The sequence below is a fragment of the Ahaetulla prasina genome, chromosome 1 (assembly GCF_028640845.1).
Source record: "Ahaetulla prasina isolate Xishuangbanna chromosome 1, ASM2864084v1, whole genome shotgun sequence".
In the NCBI taxonomy this organism is placed as follows: Eukaryota; Metazoa; Chordata; class Lepidosauria; order Squamata; family Colubridae; genus Ahaetulla; species Ahaetulla prasina.
In genome coordinates this window covers 92,803,165-92,823,852 of record NC_080539.1, presented here as the reverse complement: position 1 = coordinate 92,823,852, position 20,688 = coordinate 92,803,165, and the positions used below count along the sequence as shown (strand labels likewise).

General features: G+C 39.0%; 1 protein-coding gene across 1 annotated transcript in view; it reads left to right on the top strand.

Annotated features, from left to right (window-relative positions):
- Positions 1-20,688, top strand: part of TULP4 (TUB like protein 4) — a 97,302-nt gene that overhangs the window by 43,840 nt on the left and 32,774 nt on the right. The window contains exons 3-4 of the mRNA XM_058168636.1: positions 18,777-18,905; positions 19,437-19,598. Of these exons, the coding sequence (XP_058024619.1) occupies positions 18,777-18,905; positions 19,437-19,598 (291 nt within the window). The remainder of the gene's footprint in view (positions 1-18,776; positions 18,906-19,436; positions 19,599-20,688) is intronic.

Below are 20,688 nucleotides of genomic sequence, written 5' to 3'. Positions count from 1 at the left end.
AGGCCACTCCATTAACCACACTTACTCTTCAGAGTGAGCCTCAGCACTGTCCTCAACTGTTCCTTCCCGAAGTATTCAGGAGCCAGAAGAATGGTTCACCATATACTACCCACATCCTGATCCCCACTTCCCTTTCCAGATCCCAACAATTACAGCCCAAGTTCCTTAGTCCTTCACCTCCTCCTACATTCATATTTACATAGCTTCATGTTTAAGTAAACATCTTTAAATTGCAAATATTACAATGCACGTTGTGTTTGTGTGGGGAGGGTGGGAGAGAGAGCGAGAGAGAGAGATTTATTCACATTCTGGATCAAGAGGCACTCAGCAAACAATGCCAGCAGGAAATGGAATTCAGAAGAAATGGGACAACCCCAAGTTATGTCAAGCTGAAGATTGCCTACACACCCAGCAACCTATACCCAGATAAACAGGGATTAACACCAGACAAACAATCAAGCAGAAAACAATATCTAAGAGACTACCAAGAAGGAAATCACATCCCCACCAACACTGGCAGGGCAAGCTACTATATATAAACAGGGAATAAACCCCATATCCTTTAGCACTGGTGATGATACAATGAAGTGTATGCAAGCATACAGCCAAGCTTGGAGAGAATCAAGGCCTCTAGAAACTCCAATTTTCTTGGCATGTACAGCCCTATCATCCATAAGCATGGTTTGAAATTGCTGCTGGCTTTTTCGGCAGGTGTGTATCCATGGCACACTTGGTTTCATGGGCATTTTCTTGTGATAAATTGAACTGCTCACTTTTTTTGATTAATCCTAGTTGAAGGAATATTGATGGATAGCTTTTGATTTACCTCCTGGATACCTCTTTAACTTGTTTCTCTGTCAGTTTTTCTTCCCTGGAGATTGAAGAGCTGGAATTATTGATTCTTTTTCGTTCTTTTTTTCTTTAATTAAATGAGAAATGCCTGCTCTGAAAACATGATTCCATTTTAAAAGGTTTTTTAAAAATGAGAGGAAAGGGGTAACTTAGAGATCCTTCTTTGTTTCCTCAGCATATGAGAAAGAAAGTAGATATTAAAAAATTTATATAGAGAGGGCATTCAACACTGAATCCACAGTTGAGATCAATAGGAAGCAAGATTCAAATAAGAGCCTTTCAATTATCATAAAAAGTGACCTGGCCCTCATACAATTGAAGCTTACTAGAAGGATGGGAGTGAGAATGAAATACATGCTGGTCCTGTATCTTTATATTATCTTATTGCCTCCTTCCATGCATACAGTGGGATCATAGGCTCCACAGTTGGAGGCTAGTTGTATTTATAGGGATTTCTACACAATTCAGAATTATCTTTGTGCAGAGTTCTCAACTTAGGGGATCCTGCAATAATGCATCTTCTGCCAAAGTTCTGCAGTCAGAGGTTGGGTTGGGATAGACAAGACAAAGCCAAATAGCATATTCCCCATTTCTCCTCATCCATTAATGTTTATTTTACTGTTATTTGCTCTGGTTCAAATTTTGAGCAGATTATAATTCAGATTTATTAAAAATGGTAATCTTATGAAATTGACATTTAATATTCTGTCAGGTTTGAAGCTTTAAGAAGAGCAAGGGTGAGGTTGGGTCATATTGGTTTATTTATCTTAAAACTATATGAGCTGTCCTTCAAACTATATAATAATTTTATTATATACCAAAGTCACTTTCTATTTTCAAAATGCAACATGTATATAAAATTGTGCTGCTATAATACATATTAAAAAGCAATTAAAATCCTAGGGTTACAGGAACCTTTTGTGTGGTTTAAATTATTATTTCATTTTATGAAGTTTGGATGCGTAATATTTTTCTGATGAAGGCTAGAAAACTATTGTCAGCTAAAATGAAAATTATGGGGTAAAACAGCCATCTATTAGAGATGTTTATTCATAATTAAATTGTTTCTGCCTCAGTGCTGGAGGTTGAAATAATAAACCAGTTAATCTTAAAAGATTATTTTACAAAAGAGTCATTCCCTAATAGTATATTTGTAACTATCTAGCACTGGCCAGTTTTATGATGTCTGACATAAAACTATATCTACATATTTGCAAATATTTTGACAGTGTTCACATGATTACTGAATGGTTGTCCATACAATTAATGTGGTTTTTGTTCTTCTCAAAGTTTCACAGGCAGAGTTTTAACAGAACTTCTGTCTCTCAATAGTATGCTGACATCTGGGAATCCTTAAATTTTTAAGCCCTCTTCAAGTCCAACTTGAATCTCATGATCAAGGGGCATGGTACTGATCAATTAAACCATAAATTCTTATAAAAAATCTTAAATTTATTTTTTTCATCATTTTTTTATTTGGGCAAAGCAGGCTAACCTGAGCACTGAATACAACATTTATGGAGGTTATGGAGTGTCTTTTATTTTTGATGGTGGAATGGTCTTATATAAACTTAGTTGCTTAAGTGGGGCTGTGCTGATGTTAATGGCATAGCAACTGTTTGTTTTTTTCAAAAATAAAGTTGAAATAACGATTTTGCTGCAAAAATGGAAAACAATATGCAGTGCAGAAACAGTTTTAAAATGCTAGCAGATTTTCTGCAATTCTACCGTCTGTTTTACAAAATATCTTGTTGTAACAGAAACCAATAACAGCTGTTGTGTATGGTAACCAAGAGGAGTAGGGGTTGAATGCTAACAGGCAGTCAAAAAGAAAATGAGATCAGTATAGTGCATTCAAGGTAAATGAAATATTAGGGTTGCTTTGGTTAAATAGATGGATTGTTGCTCCAGGCCAGTCAGGATCAGCTCCGCAATTCAACAAATGGTGGCATTTGATTATCCATCCATGAGCCAAAGTTGCCCAGTCATGAGCCAATTTCTTTCCTGGTTAAAGATGTATTTGAACTCTTTGAAGAAAAAAAAAATTGTAAGATATGAAAAGCCAAAAACTGGTGCAGTTGATGCAGATGAAAGGATCATCTTCTTGCATCACCATCAGTGAATAAAAAAAATAAATGTATAGAAAAGAATGAATGCTGCAAAACACGCTGAGAGATTCGTTGTACAGAAAAAGATGATTGCAAAGGATTTAATCGAAGCAATCAAGGAATGGTTAAGCTTAAAAGAGGCAGAGAAAATGTAGAGCTGTGGCAGAGGGAACAGCAAATTGTTGGGGAAGAGTGTGAAGAGAACTAAGCAAATATCTAGCAGGGTGAATGGAAGTAATAATAAAAGTGATGAAATAATTTGGAATGAAACCCAAGAGAGATAATGTAGACATTTATATGGGAATAAGTAGTGGTATGTTCAAAAGTGAAAATGGAACAAATTCAGTAATTTGTAGTATCCAATAAAAATGATGAAAAGGAAATCATAAATGCTGTGAGAATGTTAAAAATAGCGACGGTGCAAGAATAGCCGGTGACAGAAATGTTAAAATATGGGTATGATTTCTTATGGAGCGATATGTGATTTGTTAACAAGCAAGTTCCTGTTTCCTTTTACAAAGAGGAGGATAGCAATGAGGCATGCAAAAACAAAAAGTGTGTAAAGTATTCTAGAGAAATTGTTTGATATTGTGGACGTTCATCCCTTACTTACCAAATCATCATTCCATCTCCTATTAAAAATATCCTTTTACAGCTGTGTAGCACTTCAAACATACAGCTGATCCTTGGCTTATGTCTATTTGCTCAGCAACCATTCAAAGCTATGGTGGTGCTAAAAAAAATGGACATATGACCGATTTCTGAAGTTCCAGCCATCACAGCATCCTTGCGGTCATGTGATCACAATCTGGGTACTCAGTTGCCTCGCAATTATATCACAGGGAGCTAAGATCACATGATCTACCATTTGTTATCTTCCCTTCTGTTTTCCCGCAAGTAAAGTCAGTGGAGAATGTATTACAGGCTGGAAGGTTTGCAGTCACTCCAGTAAATTGCTCCCACCTGCAGTACACCTCTTGCCCACATACAGCCTTCTTTGGCTCTCCAAAGCTCTCCTCCAGCCTCTCTTTTTTTTTTCTCCTTTCCAATATGCATCTTTCTTGTGAATAGTCTTTCTGGTACGCTGCAATTTCTGCCATCTCCAGTAAGTTCACTGCTTTTAGTGTCCAGTCTTCAATGATAAGGAAATATTCCATTTTCCAATATTGCGCTGCCAGTAATCTAGCTACTAATATTTAATTTAAAATCAATTTATGCCCTTAAGCGTTATCTTTTTCTTCAAAGTATTTTGTATAATCCACCAAATTTATATATCCATCATATATAATAATAAATAGTATCAGCCCAACCAGATCTCCAACATTTAAATTATAAATTCAAATACGTATACACCAGTGTTTAGAATCTAGATACCATCTCTAAGACATTTTACAAAATTTTCCTCTTAAATTTTTAACTTATATAAATTTAACATTTAACCCAATCCCTTTTTATCATACAATCCTTAACTAATTCCATTTCTTATTCTATTTTTATCAACACCTTATATAACCCCTCAGTTTTTATTCAGAATAACTTAATTTTTAACAAGTCTACCATATATAATCAAATATCATTGCATTTGTTTCCAAAATCAATTTTTAACTTATTTTCTAACAGATCCACCACTTATAATCAAATAACATTACTACAAATTACTACAAAATTTAAACACATACACAGTACTTTTTAAATATATTCAAAAATTTCAGTTATGATTTACCCTTTCCCATAAAAGGAAACTCTTTTTGCTTGATATTGCTGCTTCTTTACTCTTTGCTCTTTTCATTTAATATCTATTCAAGTCAATCTTTGCTCATTTAAATCCCCTGCTTTTTCCAGTGTTTCTTCTTCAGCAATTGCCATCCCAACTTTAAATTGTGTGTGCTTTACTTCCTTCTCCTGCTTTTTTCCAGTCTCTACTTCGCTTCCCATCTTAGCTTCTAGCAGTGGTGGACTTCCAGCCTTTAATACATTAGTATAAAAATCTCTTGCTTTAGAAACTGTGTTAAGACGATATTTTCTTCCTGTATAATTTACTATTAGTCCAGCTGGAACATCCCATCTAAACTGCATCGGATGATTTCTAAGTTCATCCACCAAGAAAGTAAACTCCTTTCTAGATCTTAACATTTTAGGAAGAATTAACTCTGTATTTGGGTTAGGTAAATCAATTCTATAATCCTTTCACTTTTCACTTTAAAATCTCTTCATGTAAATGTAAAATCCAGCAAATTTAAAGAGGACTGAGAGCACAACAATGTTAACAAAGGCTTCCTTAAGTTTCACTTTAATTTTATACTTTGCAACAAAGTCAAATCTGTTCATAAACTCCTTATTTGGATTGGGTAAATCAATTCTGCAGTCCTTCAACTTTTCTCTTTAACATTTCTTCACATAAGTATAAAATCCAACAAGTTTAAACAGAGTTAAGGGCGCTAACGATGCTAACAAGGACTTCCTTAACTTTCGTTTTCACACCCTATTAAGCAGAGGCGCCATTTCCTTTCTTCTCAAGTACCGTTCAAAGATCGAGTTGAGGTCTGGTGCTTACATCAGCCTGTCCTCCTGCCTTTGCTCCGTCTGCTTAAAGTAAATTAAGATTGATCTTCATCTTGATAGCAGAGATGGTCGCGGCGTTTTGTTCTGCATTAATAAATTAATGTAGAGGGTCCCAGATCCAGAGCTTTCACCAGGCTTAAATAGGGAGCTCTCACCCTTTTTGCCCCTAGAATTTTTTCTGGGGCTCTCAGGGAGCTCTACCTCCGCCTGGGAGCTCACCTTTCCCTCTTCTCCCAAGGGAAAGGTTTCCAAATCGTCAGACAGCTGATGAGCACTGTCTGAACGACTTTAACGAGATCATGGGGCTGACGGTCTGAAAGGACCGTCTCCAATGCCTGCGGCGCCACCTGGAAGACTCCTCCAGCCTCTCTTGACACACACAGACCTCACTACGTCTCCAAAGTCCTCCCCAGCCTCCCTTGACTCACGTGCTGCAGGGCCTCTCAAGCCCTTCCCTACCTGCCTGCAGCACCTTTTATCTTTGACTCTCACCACTTCTTGCTTGATGACCCGCACATCTCTGGGTTATGGCAGCAATCAGGACTGTCAGAACTGTCATTGCGATGCAGGCATGTGATATCACGTTTTATAACCACGTCACTTAGCAACTGCAATCCTGGTCGCCATTGCTGCCAAGATTACCCGTTATTCAAAATAATTTCCTTGCCACATTTGAGAACACAAACATAGCACCTGTATGTCTGCAAATCTTTAAAGCAGCTATGTGGTTCTTTTTAGTGCTGCCGCATATTCTTCGGAAAAGGTGTGAGTGGTTTTAAGACTTGCAAAGAGATATACCATGTTTATATCCCCACATAGTCCAAACCTTTTTGGAATTGAATCCAAAAAGTCTAGATAAAAATTATCTCCATTTTATTTCTTTGTTCACTTTATAGAGCCTCTGGGTTGCTTACGACTATTTAAAAAGACAATCAAACCATATTAAAAATATATAAAAATACAATTAAGTTAATAATATCCACAACTGGGGTCTAAAAAAAAAACTACACTCAGAGAAACCCTTTTACGGTTTTCATTACACTTCCATGGTAGCACAACCATGTTTTTAAAGACCTTGCAAAAGGCCAGTAGGATTGTGTCTAATTTGACATCCTGGGGGCGGGGGGAATGATTTGGCTATTCTAGAGAAAAGAAGGACTAGAAGGGACATGATAGCAGTATTCCAGTATTTGAGAAGTTGCCACAAAGAGGAGGGGGGTCAACTTATTTTCCAAAGCACCAGAGGGCAGGACAAGAAACAATGGATGGAAACTAATCAAGGAGAGAAGCAACCTGGAATTTAGAAGAAATTTCCTGACAGTGAGAACAATGGACCAGTGGAATGGCTTGTCTTTAGAAGCTGTGGGTGCTTCATCACTGGCGGTTTTAAGAAGAGACTGGACAGTCACTTGTCTGAAATGGTATAGGGTCTCCTGTTTGAGCAGGGGGTTGAACTAAAAGACCTCCAAAGTCCCGTCCACCTCTATTCTGAATGATATTCCTCCTGGATTCTACAGATGACATTCTGTAGTGGGTAAAGCATGCCTCTCCTCCCAGACAAGGGGTGTCAATCTCAAGGCCTGGGGGCTGGATCTGGTCCACGGAGTGCTTAGATCTGCTGGCCTGTGGGGCTGCCCTGGAAACAGTGAAGGACCAGCCCGCGGTGCCTCTGCCAGCAAAAACAGAACTCAGGAGGGCTGCGGGCAGCACTTGCAAGCTCCATTTTTGCTGGCTGAGGGTTGCAGGAGGCCATCCCGGCCGAAAACAGAGCTCGGGAGCCCATTTTTGCTGGCAGAACGTTCGGTCACCACAGGCACCCCCAACACGAGTGACATCGAGCTGGCCACACCCATCCCAGCCCCCTGAGGTTAAACACAACTCTGATGCGTCCCTCAATGAAATCGAGTTTGACACCCCTGTCCTAGACCAAAAGCAGATTCTAATCCATCGCAAAGACAAGCATAAATTTTCTTCATTGGTTTTCTTATTTTCTGCATTTGCTCACAAGGCTAGAAAGCTAAGTGGTGTGATGAATAATTATACATTTCACATAATTTTCAATAAGAGAAATTGACAATTTACATCCGTTCATATCATCAAAAACTACAAATCAGATACGGTAGAGTGTGCAGTAAAAGAAAAATGTGTTAGCGGAAACAAAACTACTGCAGAACTATTATGTTTTTTATTATTATTTTTCTTTTCTCGTCAATTTAATGGTAACTCCAGAGGGTAAGTTGGCCTACCTTTGTTTCTCCTGTGATTTGCAAAAGAAACATTAAGGTTTTCATACTAAGATGTGGCATCTAACTCACAGTGGGAAACTGTTATTTTCTTTTGCTTGCTAAATTAGTTATTGGACAATGGATTTCAGTTTGTGACTATTTAGGGGCCTAATCACAGAAGGAAATGTGAGAAATTGATTAAAGTGAAGATGGACAGAAAATGTTATGTTTCTATCAAAGAACCAAGTGGCTGGAAATTGCATCATTTCCCCATGATATTTGTTGTTGTACAATCGCTAAGTCAGGTCTGACCCTTTGCAACCCCGTGGACCATATTACGCCAGGCCCTCCCGTCCTCTACTGTCTCTCGGAGTTTACCCAAATTCATGCCCTCTGCATCAGTGAGACTGTCCAATCATCTCATCCTCTGCCATTCCCTTCTCCTTTTACCTCCAGTCTTTCCCAACATCAGAGACTTTTCCAATGACTCCTTTCCATTTCCATTTGGTGGCCAAAGAATTTGAGCTTCAGCTTCGAAAGGACAGTCAGAGTTGATTTCATTTAGGATCCCCATTGTATAGCTTTCACCAATTAATCAAGGGTTGGATTCCACAGAACAGTACATGGCAGTTCTGTGGTTAGATGACCTGGCTGCCGGCCCCACCGGACAGAGAACGGACATTCCGGTAGGACCAATGTCCATTTTTCTTTCTTAGGCTTAAAATAAACAAGGTCTCCCTGACTGAGGTTCCTACTAGCTGGGGATACAGAGAGATATTAAACATACATTTTACTCCTCACAGCTAATAACAGACAGATTGGAAAAACAGCACAGATATAGGAGTGGCTCCATTCCTACTTGGGTTCCCCTTCGTATCTCCTTTTTTAGATGTACAAAAACATCTAATCACATCTATTCTACCTGACCACTGGTGTTATGCTTTAAAAATTGATTACATATTGTTATTCCTAAAGCAGTTGGCAGCACTTAGCCAATAGTGGCTGATTTTGAAAAACTAAATCGGGTCAGACTTGATTAGTATTTGGGTAAGAGACCAGTAGAAAAAGTTCAGGACTGCAGGCTGGACTAGGAAATTGTTATTTAAAAAAATTCCAGAAGAAGGAAATGGTAAATAATTTCTTCATTGTTGTCATATGGATCTGCCCATTTAATCATTAGGAGGCAAACTCAATTCAAGGGAAATTTGTCTTCATGATTACTTATGTACTTGCCTGGATTCCAAGGATTTAATTAAGTCATCTGGTGACTTGATAATGACATCAGGTTCTGGTAGAGGTTCTGATAATATAGCCTTGCCTTGTTTTTATTTTTTTCTGAAATTTTCAGGATGCTAAGAGTGATGGCAAGATGGTCATCTCTGATATGTCTGCTTCTGTGCTGGCCCAGATCCAGAGATGCTGTCAGATGTCACCTGGAACAACTTTAGGTCAATAATATTCCCTAGTCTTCAAATGGATTATCAGATGTGCTGTAACCCTCTTGCTTCACACTTACTCCACGTGGCTATGGAGGATTTGGTTTAGAAAACACACCAGAGGTGGGTTTCAGCAGGTTCTGACCAGTTCTAGAGAACTGGTAGCAGAAATTTTGAGTAGTTCGGAGAACCGGTAGTAAAAATTCTGACTGGCCCCGCCCCTATCTATTCTCTGCCTCCCAAGTCCCAGCTGATAAGGAGGAAATGGGGATTTTGCAATAACCTTCCCCTGAAGTGGGGTGGGAATGGAGATTTTACAGTATCCTGCCATGTCCACCAAGCCACGCCCACCAAGCAATGCCACATCCACCAAGCCACACCCACAGAACCGCTAGTAAAAAAAATTGAAACCCACCACAGAGGAATACACATTTTTGTTAAAAGTCCAGATGGATGATTACTGGAGTTGTTTGTTTATATTTTAGATCAAACGGTTAAAGAGCTGCCAGAATCTCAGTCAACATTTAAGGGGGAGAAATTATAGCTTAGCAAGCAGCCATATGGTAGTTACCTCATTTTAGAGATGAAGAATATGACTCTTGCATCTAATGCTCAATTTACAAAAACAGAAAACAAAAAGAAAACTACCCAGAAGAGAGCCAGATCTTTTCAGCTGAAAAATTACATATTTGGAAGTTCATTTAGAATCAATTTAACTGCTTTGCTTTGCCTATTTGTGGAGAGGTATCACGAGAATACATGTTCTATAGCAGTGATGGCTAACCTTTTTTTCCCCGGGTGCCGAAAGTGTGTGTGCGAGTGCCTGCCCACACCCATAATGCATTGCCCCCCCCACGCCCTTGCACATGCAGGCGTGACCCCATACGCTCACTCCACTGCCCCCCACACATGCGCACACGCACGCGCACCCCCATCCATGGCCCATTTTGGGCTTAGCAGGCCTCCCTCCTGGCCCAAAATGAGGCATGGGGCAGGTGCGCTGTATTCCCTCCTTTAGTGCATGTGCGACCCTCCCCACGCATCCGTGAGCGCCCCCCCATGGGCGCACCTCTCCAGAAAGACCCAAAAATCAGCTGGCCGGTGGGAGGTGTAAACACATGCACGGTGGAGCTAACCTAGGGCAACTGCTCACATGCCCACAGAGATGGCTCCACGTGTCATAGGTTCTCCATCACGGTTCTATAGCAATGGTTCTCAACCTTTAGACCCCCTTTAAGTACCTTTTGTGGGCATGGACCATGGCCATGGACCACCAACACCTAATTCAAGATTTAAATCATAACATTTCTTCAAGCCTTTCTGGGCCACCTATGATGACATTACAGCCCCCCAGGGGTCCATGGACCACAGGTTGAGAACCACTGTTTTATAATGTTTGGAGAGCAGCATGATAGTAATAAAAATTCATCTCCTATTCATTTACATCAGGTGGTTAGTTGGATTTTCCACCATTTAACGTAGGGGTCCCCAGCCCATGGCCCACTACAGGGCCTTGAGCCTTTCGGAACCAGGCTGTGCAAGTGGTATGTGCACTCATCTCCACTTGTATGAGCAGTAGGCAAGCATGGGTGCGCACATTCCATTTGTTTGAGGGGTGGCCGTGTATGTCTGCCGCTCGCGATAATGGAACTGCATGCATGCACACTTCCCAACCACTCACATGGAACATCCCCTCTCTACCACCCCCCCAGCAGTCTGCAAAGCTGGAAAGGTTGGGGAATTCTGATTTAAAAGAATCTTGATCATTTGAATTGGTAGTTTTAGCATACTAATCAATTGATTGAATGTGCATGCATAAGAATGAATTTATTTATTTAGAAAGCAAAGGCATTATACTCGACTTTAAGATGGAACTCCAGTGTTTCTTGCATATCCTTTCTCCAAGAGACATTTATTTATTTATTTTATTTTATTTTGTCATAACAATATACACAAGCATAACACAAAAAGATTATATAACAAGGAAATATAAGTATATATATATATATATATATATATATATATATATATATATATATATATATATATATATATATATATATATATATATATATAGGGATTCTTAGGGACATGTAAGAGAGAAGGAGAAATCTCTCTTTTAAAATGGTACCTGTCATGATTTGAATTTTAAATTTCCACATCTAATATTTCAGACAATTATTACTTTTCTTTTTGAAAAATGCTCCTGTGTTCATTGTAAATCACAAATTTTGGACTATTTTGATCATTCAGACTTCAGTTTTTCATGATTAGACTTTAGGGCAAAGTTAGTTTAGACCAGTGTTTTTCAAGTTGTAGGTCCTCAATGTTAGGCTATGTTAGGCTACCTACTCTCCAATCACTGGCCTTGCTGGTGTGTGTGTGTGTGTGTGTGTGAGAGAGAGAGAGAGAGAGAGAGAGAAAGTAAGTGTTAATCCGACCACATCTGCAGGCCCTAGGTGAAATTTGTTGGCTCAGTAGGAAAATCAAAATAGATTGTTCTATTTTTAAGGGTTGGTGCCTGAACAAAGAAGGGTTATAGTGAGGAATTGATTTGTGGAACTAAAAGCTATGAGTCAAGTAATTTTATCTGAGAAATACATTGTCATTCTTTCTCTTTTATTCTCCTAAGAGCAACATGTGTCAGGTAACACCACTTTGCAAAGCACTTCCATATTACGCCAAGATACTTATTTGGATATGTCTGTATATGTCAACAAGAGCTGAGCTTGACTTGAAGTTGATTTTATTTATCCATTAATGTGATTCTACTTCTTCAAAACAACAGGGACTCCCAATTAGTCCGTTGGGGGACCATGCAGAAATATTTTGTATGATTCGTGCCTCTAGCCTTAAGAGAACAGTCTGTTTTTAATTTTTCAGAAGATATGAAAGCTTTGTTACAGCAATGTGAAGCATATCTTCCATTTTTGGGAGGTGGAGAAGCTAGTGATATTTTTGGCAGACATTGCAGTGTGCCATTGTTATTATTTTGTTAACGCTGTTGCTTGTAGTCAGTCTGTGCAATCTCCTTGCAGCAGCTAACATGGTGGTCTCCAGTTTTTTCAGCTTCTTTGTAGAGGCAGCATTTTCCATCTTTTGCTGCTTTTTCAGTTCTGGCTTTGTATGCCTTTGTTCTTAAGGCATAATCTTGTGTATCCAGAGTTAGCCCTCTCTGTCTCTCCTCCTCTTAGCCATTGCCAGATGTTGTTATTTGCTTTGCCTGCTAGCGTATTTATTTTTTAACGTACTGGCCATGTAATGCTTTGCTTTGCCATGTCTTTTTTCCATTCTTTGTTTGGTTTTTCTTGTAGACCAGTTTTGTTTCTTTGAGATTCAGTAAGCCATTTTGGTGTACTAGTTTCAATGGATATTCTTCACTGTATCTTCATATATTCTCCCAGTTAGTAGAAATGCTTCTGATTCGACTGAAATTCTGCCTATAATGTGGAATTCGAGCTTCGTATCTGCTGATTTTCTTGCCTATAGCTGTTATTAGCTGCTTTATTATTTCCATCACACACACATACTCTCTCAAAGCACAAAGGGGATATTTACTGTTATGTAAACAGTGTTTCTCTCCCATCTCTTGTGGAAGTGGTTGATTTTTATAAAATAGCCTCATAATCGGAGTTTGCAGAGACTATCCTCAAAGCTACTACATGGCATCAACACAACAAAAAGAAAGGCAGATAAAGGCTTGGTAGGAAGCAGATGATCAGTTCACTGATCTGTATGCTAACACAAAAAGGTCTAAAAGGCTGTCTCCTTTTTCTGAATCAAATCAGGCATAGGTGGGAAAATCATTGCGATGTAACCCTGCATGCCTAACCTGAAGAGTTATCTCTAGGATCAGCTTTGTAAAGAATTTAGCAGCCACTTGCAAATATTCTCCTTTTCTTATGATGGAAAGTTGAGTATATTTTTTACATTGGTCAGTAACAGTGTTGAAGAGAAAAATGGCTTGCCTTACACAGAAATGCAGTTAAGGTATTGCTTTGATAATGATGACATGCATTTTGTATAATAAAGACTGTATTTGACTGTGCTGACATTTGAAAGAGCAAATAAATTCATTAGTTTTTCCTCTCTCTGGAAGATCATTATTGTAGTAAAAAAAAATCTATTTGTCCTGGTTTGATTCCCTCCCCCCTTCAAACATCAATAATAAAGCTGTGACTTCCTGCTGATCATTTTATCTTAAGTATTTTCTACAGGTTAATGATTGGTGCTCTAGTAACAGCTTCTACTTCTGAGGACAATTATCTACTCCACTCCCTAGCTGATGGGTAACATACAAGCTGACTATACTAATGATTCCAGGTTTCAATTCTGCCATCTCCAGTTAAGGCTGGGAAACACTGTTTTCTGTGATTCTGTTATATATAAAAAGAGGCATTACTATTGGTGAAACAGACAGGATAGGGATGGAAAGCTGTAGCAGGGATTAGATTGGCCTCATTGTTTAAAGATATATCACGCAATAAAATTTTTCTGAGAACAAGACATAATTTCGACACGATTTATCTGTTGCTTTTTAAAAGTCTTTATGAAATGCTAATTTACAGACAATGAAAGGCTTAGCAGAAAGAAAGAATTTTGGTATAGGAAAGAGATTCGAGTTTTTGATGTAGCTTGAAATAGTATTACAGACAATGTCATAAATGAACCCGGGATGTACTGTATAAAATTATTATAGCTTGATTTTTATTTTATTTAATATTTTATGCTTTTAACCTTTCCTAGAAGAGGCTTGGGGTTACCTGCTTGGGATTCTCCCACATTGCCTTAATAACAATCACAGATGGTAATTGCTGTTTTATCGATGACCTTTATAACTAAGGAGCAGTTTAAATGTTGGTTAACCTTTATTCATCTTTCTATCCATAATGCCACATTGGCAGCAAAACTGAACCGCTCCTGATTTGTATTTAATAGATATAGAAATCTTTAGAGAGGGTTTTCATTGTGATTCAATGATCGTTTTTATAGTTTTCACCTGCTTCTTCCATATCCTAGCAATCAAACGGAGAAAATCTTAAAACACATTTTAAAGCCCATGCAACTTTTATAAGGACAAAAAGAATATTTCTCAACAAATAATTAATTTAGCATTTGACTGTAAAAACAAAATGTGCAAGAAGGATCGCATGCAATATTTCCATTATGGTCAACCATGCGTTATGATGTGCCATGAGTTATTTGTTAAGGAATATTTGACGGGTTAAGGTACAATTGCGTAAGAGTGAGAGTAATACATATTTCCACCCCCACTGTAATGACTAGAAGCAGTGAACTCTTTTATTTTTGAACTCATGTAATACTGTATTATCTTTTATTTCTTAAGCTGAACTTGCTACTCTGTGTTAGAACACAATAGAATTGCCTATTCCACTGTTGGGGTTTCTAGGCTATATTTGGTTCTGTTTTAGCACTGATTTTTTTTTTCTCAGCCAAGGTAACCTTGAAACATTCCCAGGAGTTCACAAAAAGAGAATGAAAAACATGTGAACAGGTGAAGATGTACATGTGCTTCCCAAAATATTGCTAAGTAATAGCAATTCAATTACTGACAAAAAGCAAATGAGAAATAGAAATGCCAAGTCTCTATTCAAATCCATATGTCACAAGTGGGTTACAAGCCACGTACAAATTACAAGCCCTGGCAGATGTATCTTTGTGACCAATGTAATGTGTCTGTACTTAATATTTTGACTAGACCAGTTAGTAGACTCCTTTTTCTTTCGTAAATACAATTGCCATCCCTTTGAATGATTAAGCCTGGAAATATAAATTCTTCTTTATCATCGTTTTATATTTAATTTGTAAAACACGTGAGTCAACATTCATATCAGGTTACTGCACCTTGCCTTGCCTTGAAAAAAGCAAATAGGTTCATATAAGATCTGCTTGATTGGAGACTATCAAGAAATCCCAGGGATCTAGGCTAAACTAGAAACTGGAAAAATCCTGGGAAAAAGCAGCAGCACTTCTATATTGTTGAAAGAGGTACATATATGTCCAAGAAATCAAGATGGATGTCTATATTCAGCTACCAGGTACTTAACTCAACTCCAGGGAATTGTTTTCTTTAGAAACTGGGAACCTTTAGCAAGTTGTACTGGTTGAAACTGATCCGAAAGGCAACATAAATTCTCGAAGAAAAGGAACATATTACTCAGCAGCATTGTTTAAAGTGACTTGTCCTGTGTTACTAAACACTAAGCAGGGCAATTGTCTGCTGGACCATAATGATGAATTTACCGAACCTTCTACTGGGTAAAACGACATACATTTGCTTGGGATTGAATGCCAGCTGGGCAAATCAAGTTGAGATGACAGAGCCTTCATCTTGAGGAATTATCTGAGATTAGTTTGAGCCTGTGGGTATTGAGGAAGTCAATAGGGAAACCTCAGTGCTGTTAGCTCTGCTACCTATATATTATAATGCCCTACTGATTGGTGACAGTGGCCAGAAAGCTGTCAGGAGTCTGGATGCAGGCAGAGGTAAATGCATTTGTGAGTGAGAGTGATGCTGTCAAGCTCAACGATCGCAAACTCAAGGAACAACAATCACTTGGATTTCTGGAAAGAACTTTAATGCTAGAAGGGTCGTGTAACAGAATTTTGAAAGCCTGTCAAAGCAGTTGTCCAGCTCCAATTATATCTGGTGTAACTAAGGCAGGGTTATTCTCTTTATCTGATTTCCCCCCTCCCTTGAACTAGAATCTACTCTGTAAAGCAGTGGTAGTCTACCGCCCACTAGTGGGTGTTCCAACTTTCATGATGGGTGGTACGGTTTTTGTCCAATACTGAAGCACTTTCCTTTTTTTTAATTTAATTGACTTTTAAAAAAAAAAATTCATAGCATTATTTTAAAACATTTTCATTAGGTTTTCATAAAATTCCCCGTGACAATTTAAATTTCTGAAAATATTCTATTTGTATCGCCCCGCACATAAGTTTAGTTCACGTTATGTAAGTGAAACCAAATGGCGCTATAGTGCGACCGCAAACAAAATAGCCTCGTGCATCTCCCCCCACACCACCCAGCTGTAACAGACAAGCAGATCTGGTAGCCGGCGCCCCCCCCTCTCAACCCAATCCACAATGCGTGAGAGGACGATACACTTTATAAATCACCATTACTGTGGAACAGTTAGAAAATTTTACTACTAACAGAGATACAAAAGTGGGTATAAAAAGGTTGACTACCCCTGCTATAAAGGATCCAAATCCCTCCAGTATGGTAACATTTTGCCCTGCCCTGCATGTTTTTATTTATTTAAAATATTTATGTAGCCTCTCATCTTTCAGACAACTCTGGGCAGCTCTCAACAAAATCAAATTATTCCCAAGGTATAAACATTATATCACACTATCTTTCCTCCAGCCTTGCTTCCCCCCCCTCCCCCACACACACACAACTAAAAGCACAAAGTGTGGCCCAGGTATTTCCACAAAGACAAGTTTGAAATGAAAGACACCATCAAAGTTTTAAATGTGGCTGACACTCCCCAGGCTTATTTAAGTCTAAAGCAGCAAGTTGTGAGGCAGGGGGGTGAGGAACCTTCTTCCTGTTGTTGAAAATCTGGCGTGGCACGTGGCAGTTCAGGGGCACAAAGCTTTCACACTAATTTCAAATGCAACTGACAAACACTTTGGGTATATGTACATCTACCACTGCTTCCCACAATCCAATGGTGGATTTTAAAATTTTTTACTACCGGTTCTGTGGGTGTGGCTTGGTGGGCATGGCAGGAGAAGGATACTATAAAATTCCCACCTCACTCCAGGGGAAGGATATTGTAAACTCTCCTTTCCCTCCCCACTCCAGGGGAAGGTTACTCTAAAATCCCCATTTCCTCCTGATCAGCTGGGACTTGGGAGGCAGAGAATAGATCAGGGTAGGGCCAGTCAAAATTTTTACTACCGGTTCTCCGAACTACTCAAAATTTCTGCTACCAGTTCTACAGAACACATTCATGGGTGGAGGGGCAAGAAGCTTAACTGACATTCCAGTTCCAAATTATGGTAGTTAAGTGAGGAATATCTGTGAACAAATAAAAGGACCAGACAAACTTGGAGTAATTTTCAGATGTCCCAATTAGGCCAGGTGGGAAACACAGCTAGATGAACTAATTCTAATTATGGTAATGCTACATTAACAGAATCTTAAAAGTTGGAAAGTACAAACTTTCTATTAACACTTTTTAAAGTTTTTGATCCATTAGGGCAGATTCTTCCTAAGTTTCTTTCTCTACCATTAAGCCACTACGGATCTTGACTCTCTTGTCTGATTGTTTCATAGGCAACGTCTCTTCCCTGCTATTCCCAAAGTTGTCCACTCATTCCATTACAAATGGACTATTTGGATTTTTGACATAAGATATTAGAAATAATTATATAAATAACATTTTCATGGGAACCCATTTGTGTAGTGTATCCTAAGTCCAAACAGAAATTTGAGACGTTATGATTTAAGAAATAGAACACTAGAAGGGACTAATGATTCCAGAATCAAAGGGAAAGGAGAAAAAAGTATTAAAAAGCCTGACTCTTGCCTTTGGTCAGCCTTGGAACTTGCAAAATGACAGAAACCACTTTGACATTTAAAATACTTCAGGAGATTTTTGAAGAATGGGAACAAAAAATAATAGCTTTAATCTTAGCAATAATGCATGCTTCTATGAATAGATTATGTCCCAAAGACATTAAAGCAGAAATTAATGATGTGAAAGAGAACATCATGAAGATTTACAAGGTAAAGAGATAAAACAAATTTTGCCTGAATCAGAAATACCAGAACATAAAGAATTTGCAAAAGTACTAAAAAATGGACTCTGAAACAGAAAACAACTAAATTGGAAATAGGAATGACAAGCCAAGAAATTGACTTGGATAAGGAGTTTTTATTAGACTTACAAAAGAAGTTGATTAAAGCTCAGAAGAAATAATTGAGATGAAAAAAAGATACATATTTTTAAAAGTTATTTAGTTTCCATTTTAAAGTGTTGGAGAGAGTTGAACTATATTAAAGGTAAAGGTTCCCCTCATACATACATGCTAGTCGTTGCCGACTCTGCGGGGGGGTGCTCATCTCCGTTTCAAAGCCGAAGAGCCAGCGCTGTCCGAAGACGTCTCCATGGTCATGTGGCCGGCATGACTCAACACCAAAGGTGCACGGAACGCTGTTACCTTCCCACCAAAGGTGGTCCCTATTTTTTCTACTTGCATTTTTACGTGCTTTCGAAACTGGCAGAAGCTGGGACAAGTAACGGGTGCTCACCCCGTTACACGGCAGCACTAGGAATTCGAACTGCCGAGCTGCCAACCTTTCGATCGACAAGCTCAACGTCCTAGCCCCTGAGCCACTGCGTCCCTTTTCGAACTATATTACACTTGTGTTAATGAATATTCTTATTTGCGTTTTCAGAATGTTTATGGTAAACGTTTATAATTTTTGCAATTCTAATTTTAAAACCTATTATTTATTTATTTATTCTATTCATAACAATTGAAGTTCTAATAAACTGTCTGTTGGCATCCAGAATAAAATTTGAGGGGGAAAAATGTGTTTTCTGAAATATTAGGTGGTTCTTGTGCGATGGAACGAACCCTTCCAGAAGCTGGCAACTTGTGATGCTGATGGCGGAATATTTGTTTGGATTCAGTATGAAGGCAGATGGTCTGTGGAGCTTGTGAACGATCGTGGAGCACAGGTTAGTAAACACCACTTGGTTTGGTCTTGGGAATTGTCTTGACTTTGAAAAGAAAACAAAGAAGGGGAAAAGCTGCCTGGGGAAAGTAGGAAAACAGAATTGTTAAGAGAAATGTTTTAACTGAAAAGCCTGTAAAATTAGCATATTTTCTATAGCTTACCCTGAGGCAAGTAGCAAAAGGACAGTATGCTATTTCTGGAATACGATTTGAAACAAATGCTTATGGGTGAATTACCACAAGGACAAATGGAGCAAGAGGCTGATTGTACTAGATATAGCTTTGGAGTTTTATGCTGTTTCCACTCTCTCTATATGGATCTACCTCTACTATGACATCATTGTCAAAATTATGGGCATTGAAGATGCTTACTTGTGGGCCTTTTTATGAGAAATTTAATGATTCGGTGAACTAGAGATCTCAGAAAATATGGATGCTAATTGATTGAATCTGTATTTATTTTTCTATGTTGTGTGCTTTTAAAAAAAGGCTGGAATACATAGTCAAAATAACACCTAACCTTATATGTTAAGGTGAGCGATTTTACATGGAGCCATGATGGAACACAAGCACTTATATCATACAGAGATGGATTTGTGCTGGTTGGATCAGTCAGTGGACAAAGACATTGGTCTTCAGAGATTAATCTGGAGAGTCAGATCACCTGTGGCATATGGACACCTGATGATCAACAGGTAATTTCCCCCCGAAAGCAAGAATTGCAGTTTGTCTTTTATTGTTAACTATTGGTTTTTACTATACATCAAACAGAAAGACATTAGATTTATTTGGGTTTCTCAGGTATATAATGCGATAAAAAAGTATTTTATCATTAATACCAGTGGTGTGCTTATAAACCTTCCTGTATACATCAATGTGATCTGTTTAGAATGTTTGAAGTTGCTTGAGAGTTGTGGACATATCTAGTCAAGCCATGGCAATACTGTCTTCTTCAGTATGGCCAACTGTGTGCTTCGACCCCTTTGAGCTCAGCAGATTATTTCAGGGGTCACCAACCTTTCGGACCTCAGGGACCACTAAATTCATAATTTTAAATCCTGTGGACCACTAATATGATCTTCCTAATGACCGGCTGGGTGGGTGTGGCTAGGTGGTCATGTGACTGGGTGGGCATGGCCAATTCTATGCCCCTCCCCTCCCAACCCCTCCTCCCCTGCCCGCCCGGGATCCTTAAGGCCCCAACAGGAAGCAGTTATTGGAGCTAAGCAGCCACCATGAGAAAAAAGTTGGCAAAACAGCTGCTCAGTTCAAATTGGATCTGACTGAGAAAGAAGCTCAGCAGAAACTCCTCACTGAGGACTACGAGCATAGACTTTCCAAGCAGAGGCAAGACCTGCGGAAGTGCAAGGCCAGGTACTGGCCCCTGGAGGCTCAGCGAGCTGAGATAGTCAGCCAGTTTCAGGCCATGATGCAGTCCCACTGGAACAAGGCCCTCTGGCTCTTCGCCACCAGCAGCACTTCTCTCCAGCCTTCACCCAAAGCCCCACACCAGGAGGCCGAAGCAGACCCCAAGTCGGAATTTCTGCTCCCCTCCAACCTGCACAAAAAGACCCTAAAGGGGAGACTCTCTGCATTAACACAAGCATTCATTGCATGTATCCAGCCCAGGGGCTGTAGTTTGAGGACCCCTGATTTAGTGCAATATAAAACCGCAAAAAATATTTCTGTGGACCACCAAAATTTTCTCACAGACCACCAGTGGTCCTCAGACCACCTGTTGGTGACTGCTGGATTATGTCATAAGCATAGGTGAACTGGCAAATA